This window comes from Ovis canadensis, chromosome 7, assembly GCF_042477335.2.
Source record: "Ovis canadensis isolate MfBH-ARS-UI-01 breed Bighorn chromosome 7, ARS-UI_OviCan_v2, whole genome shotgun sequence".
Lineage (NCBI taxonomy): Eukaryota > Metazoa > Chordata > Mammalia > Artiodactyla > Bovidae > Ovis > Ovis canadensis.
Window position 1 is genome coordinate 39,491,353 of NC_091251.1, and position 23,633 is coordinate 39,514,985.

The 23,633-nt window shown below is 40.5% G+C and overlaps 1 protein-coding gene across 9 annotated transcripts in view; it reads right to left on the minus strand.

Annotated features, from left to right (window-relative positions):
* RYR3 (ryanodine receptor 3) overlaps window positions 1-23,633 on the minus strand; it is a 575,944-nt gene that overhangs the window by 337,305 nt on the left and 215,006 nt on the right. For all 9 annotated transcript variants that reach the window (XM_069595972.1, XM_069595974.1, XM_069595971.1 and 6 more), the window contains exon 3: window positions 22,331-22,438. In XM_069595972.1, the coding sequence (XP_069452073.1) occupies window positions 22,331-22,438 (108 nt within the window). The remainder of the gene's footprint in view (window positions 1-22,330; window positions 22,439-23,633) is intronic.

Below are 23,633 nucleotides of genomic sequence, written 5' to 3' on the forward strand. Positions count from 1 at the left end.
ACTCTTGCTTGGATCTCAAACACAGAGGCTCTTCTGACAGCCGCTGTGGCTGTTAGTGGACCCTTCACCTTGGATTCCATTCTTGTCTCTTTTGCTTTTTAGTTGCTAAATTCTGTCCAACTCTTTGCGACCCCATGGACTATAGCTCACCACAGACTGGAGGTGCGTCTGTCCACTGGATTTCACAGGCAAGAAGGCTGGAGTGGGTTGCCATTTCTTTCTCCATCCTTGCTCCTAGAGACTTGGTTTCCACACTATTCTATGCTTCCAATGCTGCCTCAACCAGCCATCAGATTCTAGGACCACCTTCCCCAACTGCTACAAGCCATCATGCCCCTCTGGCTAAATTCCCAAGACTCCACTTAAGCATCCTACTTTTCTAGGAGAGGTTGACAGCACTGTACAATCAGTGAGACAGATGGGAACTGCCAGCTCAAATGGCACCAAAGAAACTAATGGGGCATTTTCTAAACAGGTCTTAGACTGGAAACTTCTGGTAACAGAGACAGCTTTCCATTTTTAATGACAGTTAAAGCAGTATACTGGACTTTAGAAAGTGCCGAGGTCAGAAGGCACACGTACAGACTAGTCTGACTTGTGATCTGGAGTCAGAGCTGGGGAATATGCCAACAGCAATTCTATAAGCACATCCAGCCATCCTAATTCCCTCGCTATATGCGAAATCCTGAAAAACCCAATGCAGCACACTAAACCCTTTTGTTCACCACTTTTTCTGGATCCAATACTCTATTCTTCAGCTAGGTAACTGCCAAGTCCAGCATTTGGGTCCCTACTTCACGATACAAAGACATTCTAAAAAGCCTAAGGTATCATTCTCTTAATTTGACACCTTGATTTTTCACTTGTAAAAAGATAATTAACCTGGATCTAAAACTCTTAGTCAAAGATTTCTGAGACATTGGCCACTGAGAAAGCAACAGCATCAGGACAGAGTCCCCTAATGAGGTTTCCCCCGTAAGAAACCTTCTAAGTGAGTCTGGGCCAACTCAACCAGGAAAGTGCAGGCCCTTAAGATAAACATACATGAAAGGAGGCCACTTTCTTGGCATCCTTCGTGGGCCTCTTGGGATATTGTTAAAAATGGAAATCATGAAACAGGATTTTAATGAAGTTCAGAAAAGAGGAGGACATGCAGCATCTCCCTCCTTCCCAAGTTCAATGATCTTGATCATCTCCCCAGTTGCCTTAATGACAAGACAAGCCCACGGTTCACAGGCTGCAGGCACAACACGATTCCAAAGAGAAAAGGCTGAAACTGGTTTGCAGAGGGCCTATGGCAGCCTTTGCCCTGTCTGTGGCTGTGCTCTCCCCTCAAGGTCAGCAGGGGGACTGTGACTCCAGGGAGCCCCACCTCCCACCCCTTCAGGGCTGCCTCCTCCCCACCACTGCATATCCCAGAGCCCAAGGAAAGGATACTCCAAAAGCTGTGCACAAAGTCAGGCTAGCATCGTTAATTTCCTTCACTTCTTAAACAGAGAAAACACAAGCAAAACCTAAATAATCCATCCCCCGACCGAGCGCTGAATGCCAAATGTACCATAGTTTGTACCATAAAATGCCAAATTATTATATTTTACAATTCACTGAATTCAGCCAACCTTCCCTCATGGATGCACCTGGAATTATTCTTCCTCAGTGAAGAGGATTTTGACACTCATTTTTGTTCAAGTCATTAATTTCACTGCCACATGGTAACAGTTCAGGACAAAAGGATGAAAAGCCAGAACCTGATGTGAGGAAATGTAAGTTCTGGGTCTTAAGCATCATCTGTAACAAGAACCTGCACAGCAAGAAGGCGTTTTCTTTCAGGCAAGTGCTTACAGGGCTTCTCTTTTGCACAGATCTGGCTGAAGGGGTAAGGAAAATTTGAGAGATGGCTCAGATGACTTAGGGATCGCAGAGGAGCTGCTGTGATGACCCCGAGTTCATAATTTCCTGTGAGCACTTCAAATCATGAGAAGGAAGAGCCTGTGGACGGTGCAGATTTGGGCCCTGTACTCATGACTAAAGGAAACTGAGGAAGCTTCTGCCTTTCAAGTCTTTAAAAATAAGGGTCCTGGCTCTTTGAGATTGGCGGATATATGCAACTGTGTTCTCTCCTCTTTCCTGACCTATGACATGTGGGAAAATAATTAAATGACTTTTGGAGATTCCCACTTGGACTGCGATTTTACAAATGCTGATTGTGAAACAGGAGGATAAGCATTCTTCATTGAGGGGGAACCAAAACGGCCATGGGATTGCCTCCAGATTGAGCATGGGGTCATTCTAGACGCACTGTGCTTTTCTCAGAAGGTAGACACCAGACAGCCAGGGTAGCAGCTCGAACTTATTTCCTATTATGGTATCTTTTAAAGGAGCAAATTGACAGGAGATATTTGTCAGGGAATTAATGACATTTAGACTGATGACAAGTATACTTTGAAAGAGGTGAAGTGATTATTTTCTTCTCTGAATTAACTTTCCCCCTTTCTCCTATAGCTCACTAACAGATTTGTAAGAACCTGACATTGCCAAGTCCATTCTTGACATGAAAGGCCCCTGTCAGCCAGATCTGTCTTCCAGTCACTGCTCTAGTTTTTATATGAACTGCACATCCTCATCATCCATCAGGCCTCTGATGAAATACAGACCAGTGGCACCAAAAACTCTGCTCAACCATCTCCTTTCACCCAAGGTAACGAACAACAAATATTTCTAACAAAAATCTAAAAGATCAGATTACCTTGACATGAAAAATCAAATTCTATCTTTAATCTACTATGTCTCTAGGGGAAAAAAAAATTCACCATTCATCCTGGGAATTAACAAAATAGGAGTCAGTTTTTATTACAAAACCACTGTTGAGTCCTTCTGTGTGCAAATACCTCTATTCATATGGGCTATGAGGAAGAAAATGCACTTAAGTATATTCTGTTATTTGGTTCTCCTCCTTCTCCTTTGCACTCTTTAACCTGTTTCTCCCTCTCTCTCTTTATCAACACAACTTATTTTTCCTTTATCCCTCCAACTCCCTTGCACTATTCCCAATTATGATCTTGCTGCATAGAGATAAATGTATCCTGTTCTCTCTGCATTCACAAATAAGCCTAGAGCCAACTTACTACTTCCAAGAAAAACAACACACAAAAGCCTGATCTTTCCTTGAAGGATATGAAGTGGCCTTAGGTAGAGGAGCTGATTCTCAGAGTTCTCTGTGTATGTTCAAGCCAGTGGATGGATAGAACAGGTGCTCCTAATACTTCCTATGTGTCTGTGGACCACACACTGTTCAGAGGCAATAGGTCTTCAGAACCTCTCATGGGTTGATCATACAGAATTGCACCTCAATCCCAGATATCCATCAGAATCATTAGTAGGGCTTTCAAAATGAAAACAAAGAGAGAGAGAGAGAGGAAAACAAAACAAAACAAAACAAAACAAAAACAGCCTCAAAGGCAAGGCTATTTCCCTAAGACTCTTATTTGACAGATCTTCAATGAGTCCTAGGAATCCTAGGTAATTCTAAGACATAGCCAGGCTTAAGAGCCACCACCCTTCTGAGACCTTCCCAGCCACAGCGGGCCCTTCATATAAGTAATCGATATGATGCTTACAGTGCAAATACTTCCCTGTTCTCAGAAGCCTCATTCTGGACCAGTGGCTGATTTTTCTTTTAGCATTTGTCCAGAACCCTACCAAAGCAAAGAACAAACGTGGCTGCTGCCCCTGGTCCTTGAAGGCTCTAGGCCTCATGTTCAGCTAAAACTCTCGGTCTCTTAGCTCTGCTAGCCATGTTTGTGACAGGTGGAAAGACACAGATAACTGTTGCAAAACCTGCGTGGAGAGGGCTCTAGACAATTCAGACTCTTTTAAACCAAGAGTCCAGGCCTATGACTTCTAGGTCTCTACACCCATCTTCATGGATCTAAGACCAGCTAGACCCTTCCTGAGCTGTGTTACCTGCAATCTGGCCTCCCCTCTCCCACCAGTCTGGATTTTATCAGGCCTGGGAAGAGATGAAGTTAAGGGCAAAAAAGCAGAACAGATGAGGGGGAGGGACTTTCACTTTTCTTCTCTCACTACTTGGTCACCCCGTCCCCACTCAGTCACGTCCAATCTTCTATTCTCGCTCTGGCTTCTGTGTTCCTGGCCCTTCTGCATTCTCACTGATAACACTCCACTGTCCCCCCTACAGCTACAATGTCGCTTCTAGTTGTTCTGAATCATCTAACACTTGGGCAGTGTGATTCACATGGCTGCTCTCAAAAGCCTAGCTTAAGTCTAAGTGTTCTTGCTACCAGCTAATTTTTCAGTCAGAAAGAAAAATAAAACTTTTTTGAGGGAAAAAGTCTCTTCTTCTGGTCTGTGAATAGAAGCCAGGCCCTGGGTAGAGGAAGCACTACCTGATCTATTTTCTACCCTTTGTACGCAGAGTAAATTCATCACATGGACATTGATAGGATAACCGACTGAGACTGACAGTAAAACCAACTAGAGCCTCAAGAAACCACAGCAAAACTTTCCGGGCAAGAAGAGAAAGGCACATTAAAATTAGTACCTTCTACCTGTGATGAGTGGAAAAGACTAGAGATCTCTTCAAGAAAATAAGAGATACCAAGGGAACATTTCATGCAAAGATGGACTCAGTAAAGGACAGAAATGGTAGGGACCCAACAGAAGCAGAAGATATTAAGAGGTGGCAAGAATACACGGAACAACTACACAAAAAAGATCTTCATGACCAAAATAATCACGATGGTGTGATCACTCACCTAGAGCCAGACTTCCTGGAATGTGAAGTCAAGTGGGCTTTAGGAAGCATCACTACGAGCAAAGCTAGTGGAGATGAAGGAATCCCAGTTGAGCTATTTCAAATCCTAAAAGATGATGCTTTCAAAGTGCTGCACTCAATATGCCAGCAAATTTGGAAAACTCAGCAGTGGCCACAGGAAAAGGTCAGTTTTCATTCCAATTCCAAAGAAAGGCAATGCCAAAGAATGCTCAAACTACCACACAATTGCACTCATCTCACACGCTAGTAAAGTAATGCTCAAAATTCTCCAAGCCAGGCTTCAGCAATAAGTGAACCGTGAACTTCCTGATGTTCAAGCTGGTTTTAGAAAAGGCAGAGGAACCAGAGATCAAATTGCCAACATCTGCTGGATCATCGAAAAAGCAAGAGAGTTCCAGAAAAACATCTATTTCTGCTTTATTGACTATGCCAAAGCCTTTGACTGTGTGGAAGTCTATCACAATAGACTGTGGAAAATTCTTCAAGAGATGGGAATACCAGACCATCTGACCTGCTTCTTGAGAAATCTGTATGCAGGTCAGGAAGCAACAGCTAGAACTGGACATGGAACAACAGACTGGTTCCAAATAGGAAAAGGAGTATGTCAAGGCTGTATATTGTCACCCTGCTTATTTAACTTCTATGCAGAGTACATCATGAGAATTGCTGGGCTGGAAGAAGCACAAGCTGGAATCAAGATTGCCAGGAGAAATATCAATCACCTCAGATATGCAGATGATACCACCCTTATGGCAGAAAGTGAAGAGGAACTAAAAAGCCTCTTGATGAAAGTGAAAGAGCAGAGTGAAAAAGTTGGCTTAAAGCTCAACATTCAGAAAACGAAGATCATGGCATCTGGTCCCATCACTTCATGGGAAATAGATGGGGAAACAGTGGAAACAGTGTCAGACTTTATTTTTCTGGGCTCCAAAATCACTGCAGATGGTGATTGCAGCCATGATATTAAAAGACACTTACTCCTTGGAAGGATAGTTATGACCAACGTCGACAGCATATTAAAAAGCAGAGACATTATTTTGTCAACAAAGGTCCGTCTAGTCAAGGCTATGGTTTTTCCAGTAGTCATGTATGGATGTGAGAGTTGGCCTATAAAGAAAGCTGAGTGCTGAAGAAATGATGTTTTTGAACTGTGGTGTTGGAGAATACTTGTGAGAGTCCCTTGGACTTCAAGGAGATACAACCAGTCCATCCTAAAGGAAATCAGTCCTGCGTGTTCATTGGAAGGACTGATGTTGAAGCTGAAACTACAATACTTTGATCACCTGATGCAAACAGCTGACTCATTTGAAAAGACCCTGATGCTGGCAAAGATTGAGGGCAGGAGGAGAAGGGGACGACAGAGGATGAGATGGTTGGATGGCATCACTGACTCAATGGATGTAAGTTTGGGTAGGCTCCGGGAGTTGGTGATGGACAGGGAGGCCTGGCATGCTGCAGTTCGTGGGGTCACAAAGAGTCAGACACGACTGAGCGACTGAACTGAACTGTACCTGTGAGGAGAGGAGAAGGAAGACAGTGACTGGCTCAGAAATGTCAAGCATGGTTTACAATTTGAAAAACTTACACCAAAATAAGCAAAACTAAATCTCAGTTGTGCTAATGTTTGACTCCTTCAATGGCTGGAGAAACATCAATCAATCATTTCCCAGTGGGAGTGTGATGTGATGATTTGGTACATGAAAGAACACTGCAAACAATGAATTAGCTGAAAAAGAAATAAAATGAACCCATTTATGATAACATCAAACAACAACATCCTTAGGAAAAACTTTAGCCAAGGGGTTAAAAAAATTTTTTACACTGAAAAATACAAGACTAATAATGTAAGAAAGTGAAAAAGACACAGATAAATGGAAAGATGTTCTGTGTTCATGGATTAGATGATAAAATATCTATACTACCCAAGGTCATACATGGACTCAGTGCATTCCCAACCAAGATTCCAATAGTATTTTTCATAGAAATAGAAAAAATAAAAATGAAATTTGTGTGTAACCAAACTATATTACAACCTTTATCAAAACAGTATAGTATTGACAGACAGGTAGACTAATGGAACAGAATTACGAGCCCAGAAGTAAACTCACGCATATATGACCAACCAATACTTGACAAGAGGGCCAAGAATACTCAATGGAGAAAATATAGCCTCTTCAATACAGTGCTGGGAAAACTGGATATTCACATGTAAAAGAATGATCTTACACCACTCAAAAATCAACTCAAAATGGATTAAAAACTTGAATGTATGACCAGAAACCACAAAAGTCCTGGAAGGAAACCTAGAGAAAAGCCTTTTGACACAAGTCTTGGCAACGCTTTTTTTGATTTGTTTTTGGATATGACACCGAAAGCAGATGCAACAAAATGAAAAATAAACAAGTGGGACTATATCAAACACAAAAGTTTCACAACAAAGCAAATGATCAATGAAATGGGGGAAAATTTGAAATTATGAGTCTGATAAGAGGTTACTCTCCAAAACATATAAAGAACTCAGACAACTCAATAGCAAAAAAAAAAAAAACCAACCTGCAAAACTCCAAGTACTTCATTAAAAAATGGGCAAAGGACTTGAAGTGACATTTTTTTCCCCAAAAAAGACATACAAATGGCCAAGTACATGAAAAGGTGCTCATTGTCACTAATCATTAGGGAAATGTTATGATATCACTTTATGCTGTTAGAATGGCTATTATCAAAAAGACAAGCAATAACAAATGCTAGCAAAGACACAGGGAAAAGAGAACCCTTGTGCACAGTTGATGGAAATGTAAATAAGTTCAGCTACTGTGGAAAACAGTATTTTAAATTCAAAAAAATTAAAATAGATCTAACATATGATTCAGCAGTCCACTTCTGAGTATTTATCTGAAGGAAATGAAAAGACTATGTCAAAGAGATATCCACACTCTCCATGTTCAGTGCAGCAATTTATAGTTGCCAAGGTATGGAGACAACCTAAGTCCATCAACAGAAGTGCATGGATAAAGAAAATGTGGTAGAATGGACTACCACTCAACCATAAACGGAGGAAATCCTGCCATCTGCAGCAACATGGATGGAGCTTGAGGGCATTATGCTATGTGAAATAAGACAAATGCTGTATAATCTCACTTACATGTGGAATCTGAAACAACTCAAACTCATAGCAAGTGATATCAGATTTGTGGTTACAAGGGATTGGGAGTGGTGGAACTGAGTGAAGCTGGTTAAAAGGTATAAACTTCTAGTTTTCGGATAAATGAGCATTGGGGATACAATATATAACACGATGACCATAGGTAACGCTACTGGATGGTATACTTGACAGTTGCTAAGAGAGTAAATCCTAAAAGTTCTTGTCACAAGGGAAAAAAATTATAATAATGTAGAGGTGATGGATATCAACTAAACTTACTATGGTAATTATTTTCCAATACGAGTATGCCAAGTCGTCCCAGTGTATACCAGTGTTGTATATCAATTGTATCCCAATTAAACAACAACAGCAACAAAAAGAATTTTGCAGTGGATTTCTCCTCTTTACACTGGGAGGGATCACTGCTTGACTATGAAAGATCCTCAGAAACCTGAAGAAGTAACTATGTTATCTACAGAGTCTGCAGTGAGAGGGAAACTGAGAGGAACAGAGAGTCTCGATTGAAAGCAGTTAAGACATTCCTGGTAATTTATCACTGTCTAATAATCAATATGCTTCTATATAAACCTGTTTATGCACTTTCAAGATCTTCCTTAATACACTAGAAAATCGTGCCATGAAACCAGAGGAGGGAAAGGGTATACCGAAGGGATCCCCGAAGTGCTTTTTAAATAAATGGAGAAAGGACAGCCCAATACAGTGTAACAGGGAAACTGTCACCTCAAAGAGCAAAAATAATTTCACAAGAGCTCATGTTTTAATAAGGCAGAAAGATTAAGTAAGGCTGAAATTACACTAGAGTTATCATTGTGAACTTTAAATTCATGTTCTTCATAAAAATGAAGTCTTGATTACCGTGTGCTATAAGTAATATTTCTTTTCGGTATCATACAAATGCTTCCTTCCTACCAGTTGTGGTGGGGTCAATCTAACATACAGCTGTCACCACAGAATCTAATCTCTAATATTATTCACCATGAATTTAAAGAGTCATGCAATTTCATGTCTGTGACAAAAAAGAAAAAAAAAATTAAGATGGGCCTGGGCTACCGTACACCTGCAAGGAAACAAGGCTGCTCTCAAAGACCTCAGCAGGAATGCTAAAAGGGCTAACGAGCACCCCCTTGGGCCAAACAGACGGGGTCTGAGCATCACAGAGAAAGTGAAGGCTGCATTTTGGGACATGTCAGGTACCTGAAGAGGGATGTGAGTCTAAGATGATGCTAAAGCAGGAATGCGATGACACAGCGTGTGAAAGTGTCGCCATAATGTACACGTGAGCTCCTATCAGCCTTAGAGCAGGGATTCTAAGTTCAAATCATGACAGCCCCATATCAATGTTATTTTTCACTCACTAGATCGTTGAAAGAAAGCAGAAAGTCTGATTAGAAAGTGGGAGAACACTGGAGTCATGTGTTTGGTTCTTGCACTGATTATAATAACATCGTGACCCAAGTTGTCCCTTATCAGTGAACTACCACAGGGGTCACTTTTCAAAAAAACGTCTGTTATGAAGGATTGTAGGTGCTCCATCTGGGACAGAATGGTACACAAGGCCTCATGAACCACAATCGGGACTTTCTGGAGTCACGAGGTCCCAGCCTCAAGGAGACTCGGGACCATGTGTAGGAGGTAGAGTCTGAACCTTCCCTGCTCCTGAGGACCCTGGGACTTGAAGGAAAAAACTGGCCTCAACCTGAGACTCTGGTCCTAGATCAAGTGAGGATATTTAAAATAGATCTTACAGATTTGGATGTCTTTTGTTTTGGAGGAATACACATAGGTATATACGCTAAAAACAAGATCACCTGGGGATGGGTGTACCTATGTTTTGTGCTAGTGAGTATAAGCTAAAGCAGCCCTTACTGGATGAAACAAGAGTGAATGTCTAGTATGGAAATCTCTTAATTTATTTGGGATGTTTCACAATAAACATTAGGACATCACCCTTTAGAGGAGAGATTTAAGCAACTGAGTTTTCACCATAATTTAATGCAAGAAATTAAATGGAGGCTTTTTTTTTCTTCTATTAAACTACAGTTTAGTAGCAGAGTATTACAGTGGATAAATAAATGAAATAAAAAGTACAGACAGAAATATATTCCTTTTGTATAGGAGGATAAGTTTGGAAAGACAAGTGTAAATGTGAAGGAATGCTTGAATGTTGATTGATATTTTATTAGTCACAAGGAAGAAAAATCTCAAGGTTCATTAACAGGATTAAAATGAAGTGAATGCACTTTTGAAAAAAGCATACAAGTCAGTGAGTCCTTATGGACAGGTAGAAAAATGGGGGAAAGGGACTGGCAGAACCCAGGAGCATTTTATACTCCTGCAAGCACACACACAGACACAAACTAAGTGAAACAAGAAATCAGTTGCCAATTGACTTGTTAGCTCTGGGATTAAGCAAGTGAGCTTATTCCTGGTTGCCCTGGGAACAGCTCAATCTAATGAAATCTAATAAAAAATTACCAACTAAGTCAATAGCATTAGAGGTGAAGCAACTATGGCCTAGGTAGCTCCATTTGTAGGATACAGTAAAAAAAAAATTTAAGAGGGATTTGTGTTCTAGGAAAAGAGTGAGGTTTTGAGACAAGGAATTGGAGGTTTATATAAACAGGTTAACTTGACAGTGCATTCTTTTCTTCAGTTTTCTTTCCTTATGATTAGAACATTGATGTTTTCAAAAATGAAATATAGTTGATTTACAATGCGGTTGGTTTCAGGTGTATTGCAAAGTGATTTGGTTTTATGTGTATGTGTGTGTGTGTGTGTATGTGTATGTGTGTGTATCCATTCTTTTTCAGATTCTTTCCCCTTATTATTAACACAAAATATTGAGTAGCGGTCCCTGTGCTGCATAGCAGATCCTTGCTGTTTGTCTATTTTATGTATAGTAGTATGTATCTGTTAATGCAAAACTCCTAACTTCTCTTTCCTCCCCCTCCCCTTTCGGGTAACCATAAGTTTACTTTCTATGTCTGTAAGAGACTGCATCCTTGAGAGCGCCTGGGAGTACCACAGTCCTAGTGTTTCTCCCACCGACACTGACTGAAATGAGTGCAGCCAATAAATCATGGATTTGTGTGCCCCTGTTGCCTTACACACTGAAGCGGCTGCCCAGAGGGAACAATGAACTGGAAACTGCAGTTGCTCATTCTTCTGGTGACGCAGGCCAATCACTTCGGGTCAGAGAATTGTGACTCCTGCTGCTAGACCACCCTCTGGCCCTTCGCATCACCTAGGGCTGAGGCCTGCCTGGGTACAATGCAGGAGTAGAATAAGGAGCTGAATTCACCACAAAATTTACAACCCTGAGGGGAGGAAGAGGTTTGAAAATGCTAGCATCTTGTTAAATATACACCCTCCATTTTTCCCATTATTGAAAATGGATGAAATTGGTATAGAAACATGTTACTGGACCCTGTTCAAGGCTGAGAGAAAGAATGGTGAATTTGAGATACTATAATACATGAGGTTATTTTTTCCCCCAAATTTGTGTAAATCCTAAAATTGGATGAGGGTTTCCCAACAGTCCCTTTAGCAAGCTGACATGGAAATATCCCCACAAGGGTAGGGTATAAGGTAAAGTTGCTGGGGTTGTAACATGGAGAAACAGTCCTACAAATTATTGGGGCAAAATGCCTGGTCCTCTCACCCCTGGAGTCTTGAACTTAATGAACACGAGGCAAGCTGCATTAACTTACAGAATCAGAACCACGGATAGCTCCACCTGCTTGACTGACTATAGGTGCCTCAAAAATGACAATTCAGTCACCTGTATCCACTAATAAGATAAAATCTAGAGATTTCTGCACTCCAGCTGTAATTTTGAAAACTTCTAATACCAAGTCATAAGCTTCAGAAAAGGGGCAACTATTTAAAGATAAACACAGTTTAAAGAAAAAAAAAGTCATGCATTCATCTTACCTTTCTAATATTTCACCAGAGACATGAAAACAGGTATTTTTCGGTAGTGATCAAGCCATAAGTTTTCATCACTGCCCAGCCCCACCCAGAGAGCAGGACTCAGAGGGCTCAGGAAGAGGAAACACCTCCTCAAGCAAATTCCCAAAGGCTGTTCTTCGCAGAAGCCTGCATAGGGCTGGCCACATTGACCCCAGACACAGTTTTGAATTCATTCCCAGGAGCAACATCCTGGTTCTCCTGCCCACTGCCCTCCACCTCATAAAAGCAGATGAGCAGCAGAGAAATGCAGGCAGGGAGCCCAGCCTCTAGCTCCATATCACTAATGGCAGCAGGTAATTCTTACTAACGTTCTGTCGTCACTTGTCTCTCCACACCAAAAACACAGGAGATGCAGCTGGTGCCTGGGAACTCAGAGCCCCCTTCCTTCCATCATGGAGCTAAGACCCAGAGTAATCCACCAAGGAAGATGTGAGTGCCTGCTGCCAACAAAAACACAAAAACAAACCACTGGGTGTAGGATGCGTGGTACAGTATGCAGAATGCAGCCAGTGTTTTCTATTGTAGCTGTAAATGGAGTATAAAAGTTTAAATGGTATAAAAAATAAACCATTTTTTAAAAAGGCCACAATCACAGAAAATAAGAAAGGCAGACCTTTCCATTTATAAACTTCGCTTAATGAAACAATTCATATATTGTCTTTATTTCCAAATTTCCCTGATGACTTGCAAATTCTTCCTCATGGATAGACATTTGTCTTGGAAGAGTCTAAAGATGCTCAGGAGTCAATAATGTAGTTCAGAAGCCCCATTTTGCAAAGGGACAGAACAAGGCCCAGAGAGCAGCAATGCCTGGGCCAGAATGCCCAGCCCCTTCTAGTCCTGCACTTTCCTCCCTCCCATCAGAGCAATATCTCTGGACTGAGGAACAAGGCTCAGGCACTCCCTTCTCCCTCTCAGTACCAGCCTAAGTCTCAGCTACAGGAGATGCCAGGTAAAAAGATACATCCTTCCATTAGCTTTCCTCTTCTTCTTGTACAGAGCAGGAATACTTTTATCCCACAAACTCCCAAAACCTTGTTCTTATTCTTGCTTTCTTTCCATTGATTCCATTTAGTCATTCAAGATCCTTCCATTTGAAAACCAAATATTAGTAATCATAGCATTGGGACACTGGCTACATGGTTTTTACTCCAGTGAGGATTAAAGCACCAGTTGAGACCAGGGTTTCTCTGGTACCAAGTAAATTTTTCTTTACTAGAATTTGCAAATAGGTGTTAACATTAAACTTTCATGAAATGAAAATAAATAAGAGGTCTTTTCTTCTAGTTCATTCAATTTTCCCAACAAAAATATAATTTAAACCCTGGTAGTTATGAAAGTAAATTTCACAATCAAAGGAAAGTCTAATAAATCACCTGAAAGGTTTCGATTCTCCCAGGATTTCTTGAATTTCCAATGTGCTTCATTTTTAAAAGGTAAGCAAGTCTCTTGAAAGATTTCCCCTAATTCAACTATTCCACAATTTAGGATTAAATCAAATTCCTAAAAATGTAGCTGAAATTCATCTCTGACCCTTCAAATAGTTATTTTAAGTTCAGCAAATTTCTCTTCAAAATATCTCATGTAAGAATACAACTATTTACCTCTTAGTATGTTCCAGAGAAAGTACTCCAATCCTTCCTCACTCCTCTAAGAAATTTTAATGAAGATGTTTTGTTTTTTTGCAATTAAAATGTTAAGAGCACACACACACACACACACACACACACACACACACACAAACATACACAATCACTGAAAACTACATCTAGCCTTGGGAAAGAAGCTCAAGCTTTCTTAGACAACTTAGGTCATTATGACATGACTATACTCCCAGAGCATTTGAATGTCCACAGCAACAATAAGAGGAATTTCAGGGTTTATGTAACATCAGCCAAGCTGATGTAACATTAGCAAAATAACCCCAAGATGACATAGACATATTTACTCTAAGCAGGCGGTACTGACTTCAGAATGAAAAAAAAAAAATCCGCTGAAGAAAAAGCTATTCCAATAAAGCTGAAACATTATATTCATAAAGAAGTAGATTGGATAGAGTCTGGAGCTTTAAAAATTAATTCTGTGGCCTCTTTACTTTAAAATGCTTCTACTCCGGATATGAATAAATGTAAAAAGCTAGTTAACTTTAATGGTTATTCTTAACTGTTGAAATTAACATTTGATTCTTCTGCTGGTTCACTTTGGGGATGCTGCATGAAAAATGGGGAAATATCCAACTAGCTTTTTCCATTTTTATTATGAATTCCAGCTTTCCAGAGGAGCAGAGCTGGACTTGCATAATAGACTAGGTGAGTCTGAAGCACCGAGAAGCTTGGAATAAGGCAAGGCTGCACACTTCTGTCACCTTATCAACTTGAACCGTATGGCCACAGGCCATCTAGACCATAGTCAGAGGGAAAAAGACTTTAGAAACAATTTTCGGGAGTTGGTGATGGACAGGGACGCCTGGTGTGCTACAATTCATGGGGTTGCAAAGAGTCGGACACGACTGAGTGACTGACCAGAACTTCAATATCTTGAAGGAAAAGGAAAAAATGAGTCTACAGGCAGGCCGTCCTTGTAATTTCAGAGCAGCAGTTTAACAAGTTTCTTAGCAACAAATTTCTAAGTGTGCAGGCACCTCTAATTCCACCAGATTGAGGTGTGCGGTGCTTTTTTCAATTGCAGAGGCACAGAGGATGGAAACGGCCTTGAACACTCACAAGTGAGAAGCCTAGCTCATTACAAATACAGCTAGAGTCAGCTGTCCATGCAGAGACACACACAGGAAAGGAGTGAACAACATACCCATTCCAAGAGGCCACTGAGCTAGCAAAATCAAACACAAGACGGTCAATGTATATTTGAGTGTGGACCAGTCCTGCTGAAAGCGTTCAAGTCATCTGAGGAATCTGCTGATACTTAGAAGAGCAAAAACCCCAATGGGAATAAAATTCCGACCTAGTGAGTATTTTGTGATTTTAGCTAGGAGGAAGCAGCAGCATTAGATGTAAACGTTTGATTTTACCTTTCCAGTACCATGCTGATGTCATCAAGAAACTGGCAAACAAGCTACATGCTGTAGCCTAAATTTGTCTGTAGCAGTTTTTTTTTTTTGTAATTATATTTATGTAAGAAAATCCACCCAAGGACAAAGGTCAGTACCATACATCAGAAAATTTGGAATTTCTTTTTCTTAGAAATATTGCAAGCAACCAATTAGACTTTTTCTTTTACCAAAGAGGAGTTTTCTTACCATGAAGTAAAGTCTCCCAGATGGCAAATTTTAATGATATCATGTTATCAAAAGGCCAGCTCAACAAGATAAGTTACTTGTGCACATTTTCATTAGTATTAGCTTATCAGAGAAACATTTAAATCCATTATATCAGCATAAAATTATAAGATAACATAATGAGAGAACAGTAAGGAGGGGAAAGAAAGAAGACAAGGGACACAGTGTGATGACAGTTTGGTCTGTAAAAAAATACATTAAAAACCTTAGTTTGGAGATCTTTCATTATTGTATAATTTCTGAAAATAATATCTGGCTCTTGAAGAAAGAAATTCTGTCAAAACTACAGAATACCTCTCATATTCTTCCATAAGAAGATTTATAGGCTATTCATGTCTCAAAAAAATTAAAACCATGTTGTCATCACTTAGAGCTTTAGGGTTGCTGTTATGGATGGAATTTGAAAAATTCTCTCTGTTCACAACAAAGCAGAAAGAGAATAAAATCATTTATCCATCTACCTAATATTATGGGAGCCAGGGTCTCTAGAATAACGACTAATACAAACAAGTTAGTGTTTACAGAACTAATTAGTGATGTGCCCTTGTCAGTGGAGGGCTTCCCAGCTCACGCTAGTGGTAAAGCATCTGCCTGCCAATGCAAGAGGCATAAGAGACACAGGTTTGATCCCTGGGTAGGGAAGATCCCTGAAGGAGGGCATGGCAACCCACTCCAGTATTCTTGCCTGGAGAATCCCATGGACAGAGTGACCTGGCAGGTTACAGTCCATAGGTTGCAGAGTTGGACAAGACTGAAGCGACTTAACATGCAAAACTCCAGGAGGTGGCAGTTCTAGGGCTAAACCACCGACACAGCTTTGTCACCAGAACAGTCTGCTATTAGCAAATGTGAGCAAACTCTAACATGGAGCAGACTGTAAAGAGGAGGTTTTGATATATAAACTCAAGCTTTTGCATATAAGAGTGATTTCACCAAACAGGTTTGGTGATTCTGTTAATACAAAAGTAGTTTTTTTTTTTTTTTTTTAACAGTGGGTGTGGATGACCAGCCATAGGTTAAAAAAGAAGTGGAAGCATCCGAAATCAGCATGTTATTTTTCTCCCTTTCAAAACAAAAAGCAGGATGAGGTTAAACAATAATTTAAGTGGTATCTGGATCTTCCCAGTTAGGCAGCAGGCAGGCATGGGTAACATCCCCAGCATGAGCAACCTGACAGGCGCTGGCACCAAAGAGGGGAGGTCCTGAGTGGGAGCACCGAGGAGGTACTTGGAGAGCTTGATGCAGTGGCGTCTTACCACCTAGTACAAAGGAAGTCCAGACTTGGAAACCTAATGTGGTGATTCTGGCACATTCTGACTACCCCCACTGTAAGGGCATATATGGGCAAGTTCTGGGATTGACATCCCAAAACAGGCAGAGGTGTCTTTGTATTTTTTCTCCAAAGAAAATCTTTGTCCTATTTTAAAATCTGTGTCCTATTTTAAAGGTGCAACTAACACCTCCTGTTAGATTTGACTCATCAAACGATTTCTTTCTTTTAAACAATGGCAGAGAGATGTTATGGGGAGGGAGGTGGGAGGGGGGGTTCATGTTTGGGAACGCATGTAAGAATTAAAGATTTTAAAATTTAAAAAATAAAAAACTAAAAATAAAAAAATATATATAAGAAACATGCAAAAACAAAAAGAAAAAAAACCAATGGCAATGGGGATGAAGTTTATTTAGAATTGTGTACATGATTCCCCCCCTCAGTCTTGTTCCCTTCCCCACACACACATCAAAGTAAGTTCTCACTCCGGCTGTTTTCTGACAATTACGGAGGAAAGACAAAAGCCTCAGAAAACTGAGAAGTGACCTCTGGTTGATGGGGGCTGTCCCTCCTCTTCTGTAATATACAGATGACGGGGGCGAGGGATCTCGGGGCCCCAGGAATAAGGAGGTAAGGCTCTGACTGGCCTTCTTCATTCTGGAAGTTCCCACAAGATGTCTTAAATCTGGGCACAGCCAGAATCCAAACTTTAGACAACAGGCCTCTCGTCACCCTCCTCAGCATCTGTTTTGATTTGTTCATTACCTAACCACGTCAGGGGAGGTGCATCTTTGGCAGATTCTTTTCTTAATGATGCTGTCACCTTTCTGTGACTAGATTTTCTGTGGCTTTATAAGAAGGATGAATGCTTTGAACTTGGCTACAATGTATCTCACGACACATACTTTAAATAAAATCTATGTGAATACAGCAGCATGTAAGATTATGCCTCCTTGGCTGTTTACAAGGTCTCACAAGGGCAGGAGGCAACCTCCAGCTTCTCAGCAAGCATGTACACGTCATTCCTGAGCATGGCAAATGTACCGCCACATGTGTGCATTTCTTGAGCAACTGTGCTGTGTGTAGTACTCCCTGCTCCAAGACAGGGCCAAGTGAAAGGAGTCTGAAGCTCCTTAGTGTTAAAGGGACCGTCTCATAATTAAGTGTTGCTCAGTTGCTAAGTCGTGTCTGATTCTTTGCGATCCATGAACTGCAGCACACCAGCTTCCCTGTCCTTCACTGACTCCTGGAGTTTGCTCAGACTCACATCCATTCAGTCAAGGATGCCATCCAATCATCTCACCCTTGTTGGCCCCTCTCCTCCTTCCCTCAGTCTTTCCCAGCATCAGGGTCTTTTCCAATGAGTCAGCTCTTTGCATCAGGTGGCCAAAGTATTGGAGCTTCAGCTTCAGCCTCAGTCCTTCTGATGCATATTCAGTGTTAATTTCCCTCATAAGTAATACGGGGAATTAGAAGACCCCCTCACAGTGAGTTTATCTGTGAGAGAGGTTCTTACAGAAACAGTATCTTTCCAGGTCACATCTCCCAATCAAGTTTAAAAGGCTGATTGTGTATTTGCATTCTAGAGATTTTAGAATCTGAAATCTAGCATGATCTTATACAACCATAACATTCATTCTTTTTATATATATTGCATCTCCCGGTTTTAAGTAGTGAAAGTCTGACAGTGATTAAGTCAACTTTTAGAGAAAACCTGAGCCCTTATCAGGAGTGCAGCTGGTAACTGTGTTAATCAAGGTCTTCCATTTTTAGAAGCATTATATTCATTCATGTCAAAACTCATTTGTAGTTATATGGCCCTCGAGTTAACATGCACCTGGTCATATAGCATGGGAATCCTTCCTTTGAGGCATTTGAATATGCCTGAAGGATCTGTGACTGGAGGAAGCAGACGAGAGATGAAAAGAGGAACCAATATTCATTTCCATACCCATAGGCGCTTGTCAACACTTATGTAATTCTCACCTGATCCTATGAGGGAGGTTGCATTTTGAAGGTGTGGAAAGTTAGGTACGGAAAGGGGAAGCAATTTGTCTTAGAAGTCACTTGCTCCTGTACAGCTTGGACTCAAAACACATCTACCTGACTCCAAAAATGGAGCTTCTCTCACTGCACATGTTGCTAGTTTTGAGTTCAGGGTCATTGCTATAGGATGCTGAAGACTGAGGACTCAGAGGGAGATGGTGACATCCTTTTTAGTTCCCTGTCCTGCTGAAGATGGCTGGGTACCTCGTACACTGCAGGTTCCATTAATGTAAAAATATATTATATTTGTATGCAGGGATTTTACATCAAAGTCCAGCTATTTAATTGGCCACAGTGCCAAGCATTCATCTCTTGGTAATATTCCCCAGAATAACATCAGACAGGATTTAACCAGAGGTAAAGTGACCCAAGGATGAGCTTAGCGAGGGTGGGCTCTGAGGGGCACTGACATCCTCTGCCCCCTGGGGCCTTCTCATCATTCAGTTTCCTTTTCAACATAAAGCTGAGTCCCAGGTGCTACTGGCTATAGCTAAGGATGTTTCAATAATAAACCCTCTGTTGTTAAACCAAGGTAGACACCTCTGTTTTCTTTGTTACTGAAAAGAATTGCTGCAGAACCACCAATCCCTGAAGAAAGACTTCTGTATGCTCATCATATGAATAAAGAAATAACCAATATTTGTTATTTTTAAAAAGTCCAATTGCTGTGCAGCAGTGAACAGACACACAAAGACCAATTTATGCCCAGGAGGAAAAATGACACTCTTCAAAGCATCCCGTCTGGTGGTAGCGATGATCATTAGTGTAAGTAATATCCATTTAAAAGCAGTGAATGTCTCTTTCCAAACAGAATGGACTGGCATGCAGAGGAGGTGTCAACCCACTCAAATATCCCTTGGCTCCCCAGAGAATCATTATGGTCTGTTGCGTTAACTTAGTTCCTTGATTTTTCTTTTTTCTTTTTCTCCCCTGCTGAATATTATCATTTCAAATCAAATTAAGTACTAATAGTAAGTGCACACAGCAATCACTTTAGAAAAGCAAAACATTCAGACTCAAGAGGTTATATGAAAAATATTATTCTTCATAATAAAGATTGAGAGCCCAGATGGAATTGTGAGAGAGTTCCAAGAGGGTTCTAGCAACTGAAGCTGCTGTTCGGGTAACTAGTGGAGCCACCAACAAATAATAAAATCTAAATCATTTAAAGACAGTACCCTCTCCTATCTGTGCTCCAGCTCTCTTTTCAAGTCTCTTCTTTCTAGCTCTAAGATCTCCAGTTATTAATTACAAAGAAGTAATATATCAGGATGGGAAATAACTATTAGCTTGCTCTTTTCTTTGGTAAAATAGCACAAAATGGCAATACAGCACATCGGAAATTTTAGAGTCTGACTCAATATGGTGATTGTTATCCAATGACTATTTAACCATAAAAATGTCATGGATTGTTTATTTTAGACTAGAGTTTTCAAACAGACTGGATCCTCCAATAAGACTTAACCTATTTGTCTTTAAATATTGTGAATTAAAGATGGTCCTTGAAGTATATAACTACATAGAGTAAACTTTTGCTAGAACATGGATGGTAATTATAGGTATATTATAGGTAATTATAGGTATATTATAATTAGACATATATTCCAAAACTATGCATTTGATCTTATTAAACTGGTCTTTCTATTCTATACGGAAAATGAATTAGTTATTCTTTTTCAAAAGACACACCAGGACAAGACTATTAATTAAGTTCCTGGCAACAAAGAAGAGCAAAGATTATAACCAGAACTTTTCATTTGACTTAAAAGTCCACCTGCAGGATTCTCTGAATTACACAAAGTTGATGGTAAAGAAAAAGAAGTCCTTTGAAATGCAATTTGTGAACAAACAAGATAAGAGAATGCCCATGAGGTAATTGTCCAGTTAAAATAGCTTCTATCTTCCCAGTTTCTATTCTGGGGCCATATGTTTGCAGGGTCTAGCTGATCTTGGCTGACACTGAAAGTGGTGATATTCCAAATCAACCAGGTCTTCCTCACCAAAGATGTCTATAAATCATGAGTTAATTATCTCAGAGGAAAAGTGAGCAATTAAAAAGTAATTTATTTCACTGAGTTGGAAATGTTTGAGGGTGTGTGCCTAAGGAAGAAAGGTTGGGGGTACTGAGGTCAATGTCAGGGGGAGATAAACTTGAAAAGAACAAAATCTCACCTGTGTTTATGCTCTAAGGAACAAAGCAAAGCTATTTTCACGTGGTTGATGAAAGCATATTATTCTAAACCAAAAGAGTGAAGAATCACAAATATTGGTGTTAAGGACCCTAGCAAATTAATTATACTTCCTAATTTTACAGATAAGAACACTATGGTTCCAAGAGATTAAAAGATTTATGTAAGATCACATTAAGAGCTGAAAGATGACCTAAATCTAAATATTGGTTCTCTTGGGGCTACAGATATTGTCTCTTCTACCACCAATGAGACACTTCATTATATATGAGTTCATTCAAGTCAAATAATAAACGGTGCTAGGTCCTGTAAATATTCCTACCTACACACACTACAGAGTATAAAGAATTAGACTTGTAATTATAGTACACAGTAGTAAGAACTCTTCACTGACTGTCGCTCAAGCAAGGGTATCTATCCTAGACTTTCAGGGTCAATTTATAGGTTTCTCCGTTGACTTAATATGTAGACTTGTTCCCTGAAAGAGAAGTAAAGATCATATAAGGGGAGAGAGAGGTGGAGAAGGGGGTTCTAAATGGAGGTAAGAACTGACACACATGATTCTGAGGCAAAGAGAATGGTTATGTTTGAGGAAAAGAATTCAATGTGGTTGTATCACTGAGTGTTTGGGAAGATGTGGTGAGAAATGGGACAGGCAAGGTGAGCAGGACTCACCAAATCCTGAAGTTCTTTATGCCCAGTTAAGGAATATGGGATTTCACTCACGATAATGGGCAGAAAGACAATTTTTAAATGGTAAAGTGGGATGATTAGGTCTATATTTTGTAAAGAGCATTATTTCAGCTTAGGGAAAATAAAATTGTAGGTGAGGTCAAGCACAGAAGGAATCAGAGTGGTGAGTCTGATGTAATAACCCAGAAGATAAAGGATAGTCATCTAACACAGTATCTAAGGGGCATAGGAGAGTGGTGCCTGCATGTGAGATATTCAGTCCATAGAGTTAGAATATTTGACATGATAAATGAATATAACTAGGTGAGTCATTAGGGAAAGGGTCAAAGATTATTCTGAAGTCTCTGGTCAATGTCTTGCCTGGGAGACCTTTGCAAGGCCATTATCCCTTAGTTAAAGACTTGGAAACAATTTTACTGACAATAGAAACTTAATACAGCTCTGTATTTGCTCATCCTGAGTGAAGCCATGAAGATCTGGGTACGTGTCAATGACTCTGAATTCTATAGGAAATCCTCTCCAAATGGCTGTAATCTGGCTGTGCTTCATTGGCACAGTCATACATCTCTGATAAGACTTTTCCAAGAAAAAAGAATCAGCCTAACAGATAACCCTCCCTCCCCTTCCTAGGCTCTTTCAGCCTCTCCATATATCCTGGTGGATTATGGGTTCAATGATCTACGCCCCGCTTGGGCAGCATTAAGATGATCTAGTCTATTTTCTGGTGGAAGCTGGTTAACCCAAAGGAAGTGGGGCTGCTGAATAAGAGGAATAGGAGGATGGATTCAAGGAAACTGGAAAACCAAGGTGTTCTAGTTCAAAACTGGAGGAATGAAATGAAGTGTGTACTTTTGGGCTATGGTGTGTCCCAATCCCTCCCTTCCCAGGACATAATTCAGGTACTCACCCCTTCGCCGCCATTTTCACCTGTGTTGGCAAGCATTTCCTGCAGGGCTCTGACAGAGAGGGACTGCTCCAGCACAAAGTTGCAGACGCAGAGATCTGGAGGAACGTACTGTAGAAACAAAACCAGAGTGAGGATACCTACTCATGTTGGTCAGTCACGCAGTAACATCTCAAGGGCAAAGAGCCTACGAATCAAAGTAACATTTGATGGATGGATGGATGAGTACAAAGGCAGGCTTTTCTTGTTCATGCTAAGATGAGTTTCAAGCTGGATTCTAAAATAGGACGAGAAGAAAAGCCCAAAGTCTCAAGGGAACAGTGACCAAGATGTCGGGATCGACTCGAGTGAGGGCTGGGGGCACCCATGCGAGAGCACTACACATACAGCCTTATTGAAGCAGGGAAGGCTGAATGACCCCGATGTCTGGGTGGGACCAAAGGAAGAAAGTCACTGGGATCTTATCCATAACAATCTGTAAGCAGACAAGACCACAGTGTGGCTTTCAACAATAGTGACCAAAATAGGGAATTCGTTTACTTGTTCAGAAAATCTGGATACCACAGTGTAAAAGGAGCTACATACATTTAATTCTGAACAAAGAAATGTCCAAAACTATAAGAATTGATGACCCCTACAGCAATCATTCTACATCATTGCTCAGGTAATACCAGATATTCTCAAACATTCCTCAAAAACAAAGATAGCCTTCTCTGTAGACTGTAGTAACAGCTAATGCTCATTGAGTACTTTTCTAGGCCAGATACTATTTAAAGTCCTTTGCTTTAAGTGATTTCCTTTAACCCACACAACTATTTCATGTATAGATATTAGTATTTCAGCTTACAGCAAAGGAAATTAAGACACAGAGAACATAGGTCATCTGTCCAAGGTGATGGCTTACACGTGGATGAGTTGGATTCAAATCCATACATCCAATTCTATTCCTGCTGCTGACAACACTGCAGATTTTTTCCACAATTAGAATATTTTCAATCAGCAAATATTTAAGTATTTAATTTCTGTAAGACACAGCGCTTGGTATTCAGAAAGATATAAAGACATGCAAACAAAATCACTATTCTTTAGGAGTTTACCACCTGGTTCCACGAAGCACCATCTCCCTTGGGAATACCGCTTACATTCATCTTTCACATCAAGCCTTTGTTTCCCCTGTAATATTGGCACCATGAGAGTAACAGGAATGAGGAATGAGGGCCAGAAGTCATCCACAGCTATGTCTAACACTCAGAGACAGGTAACGTTGTTTTCATGAACCTTCAGCTTAAAAGCTAAAACAGACCTG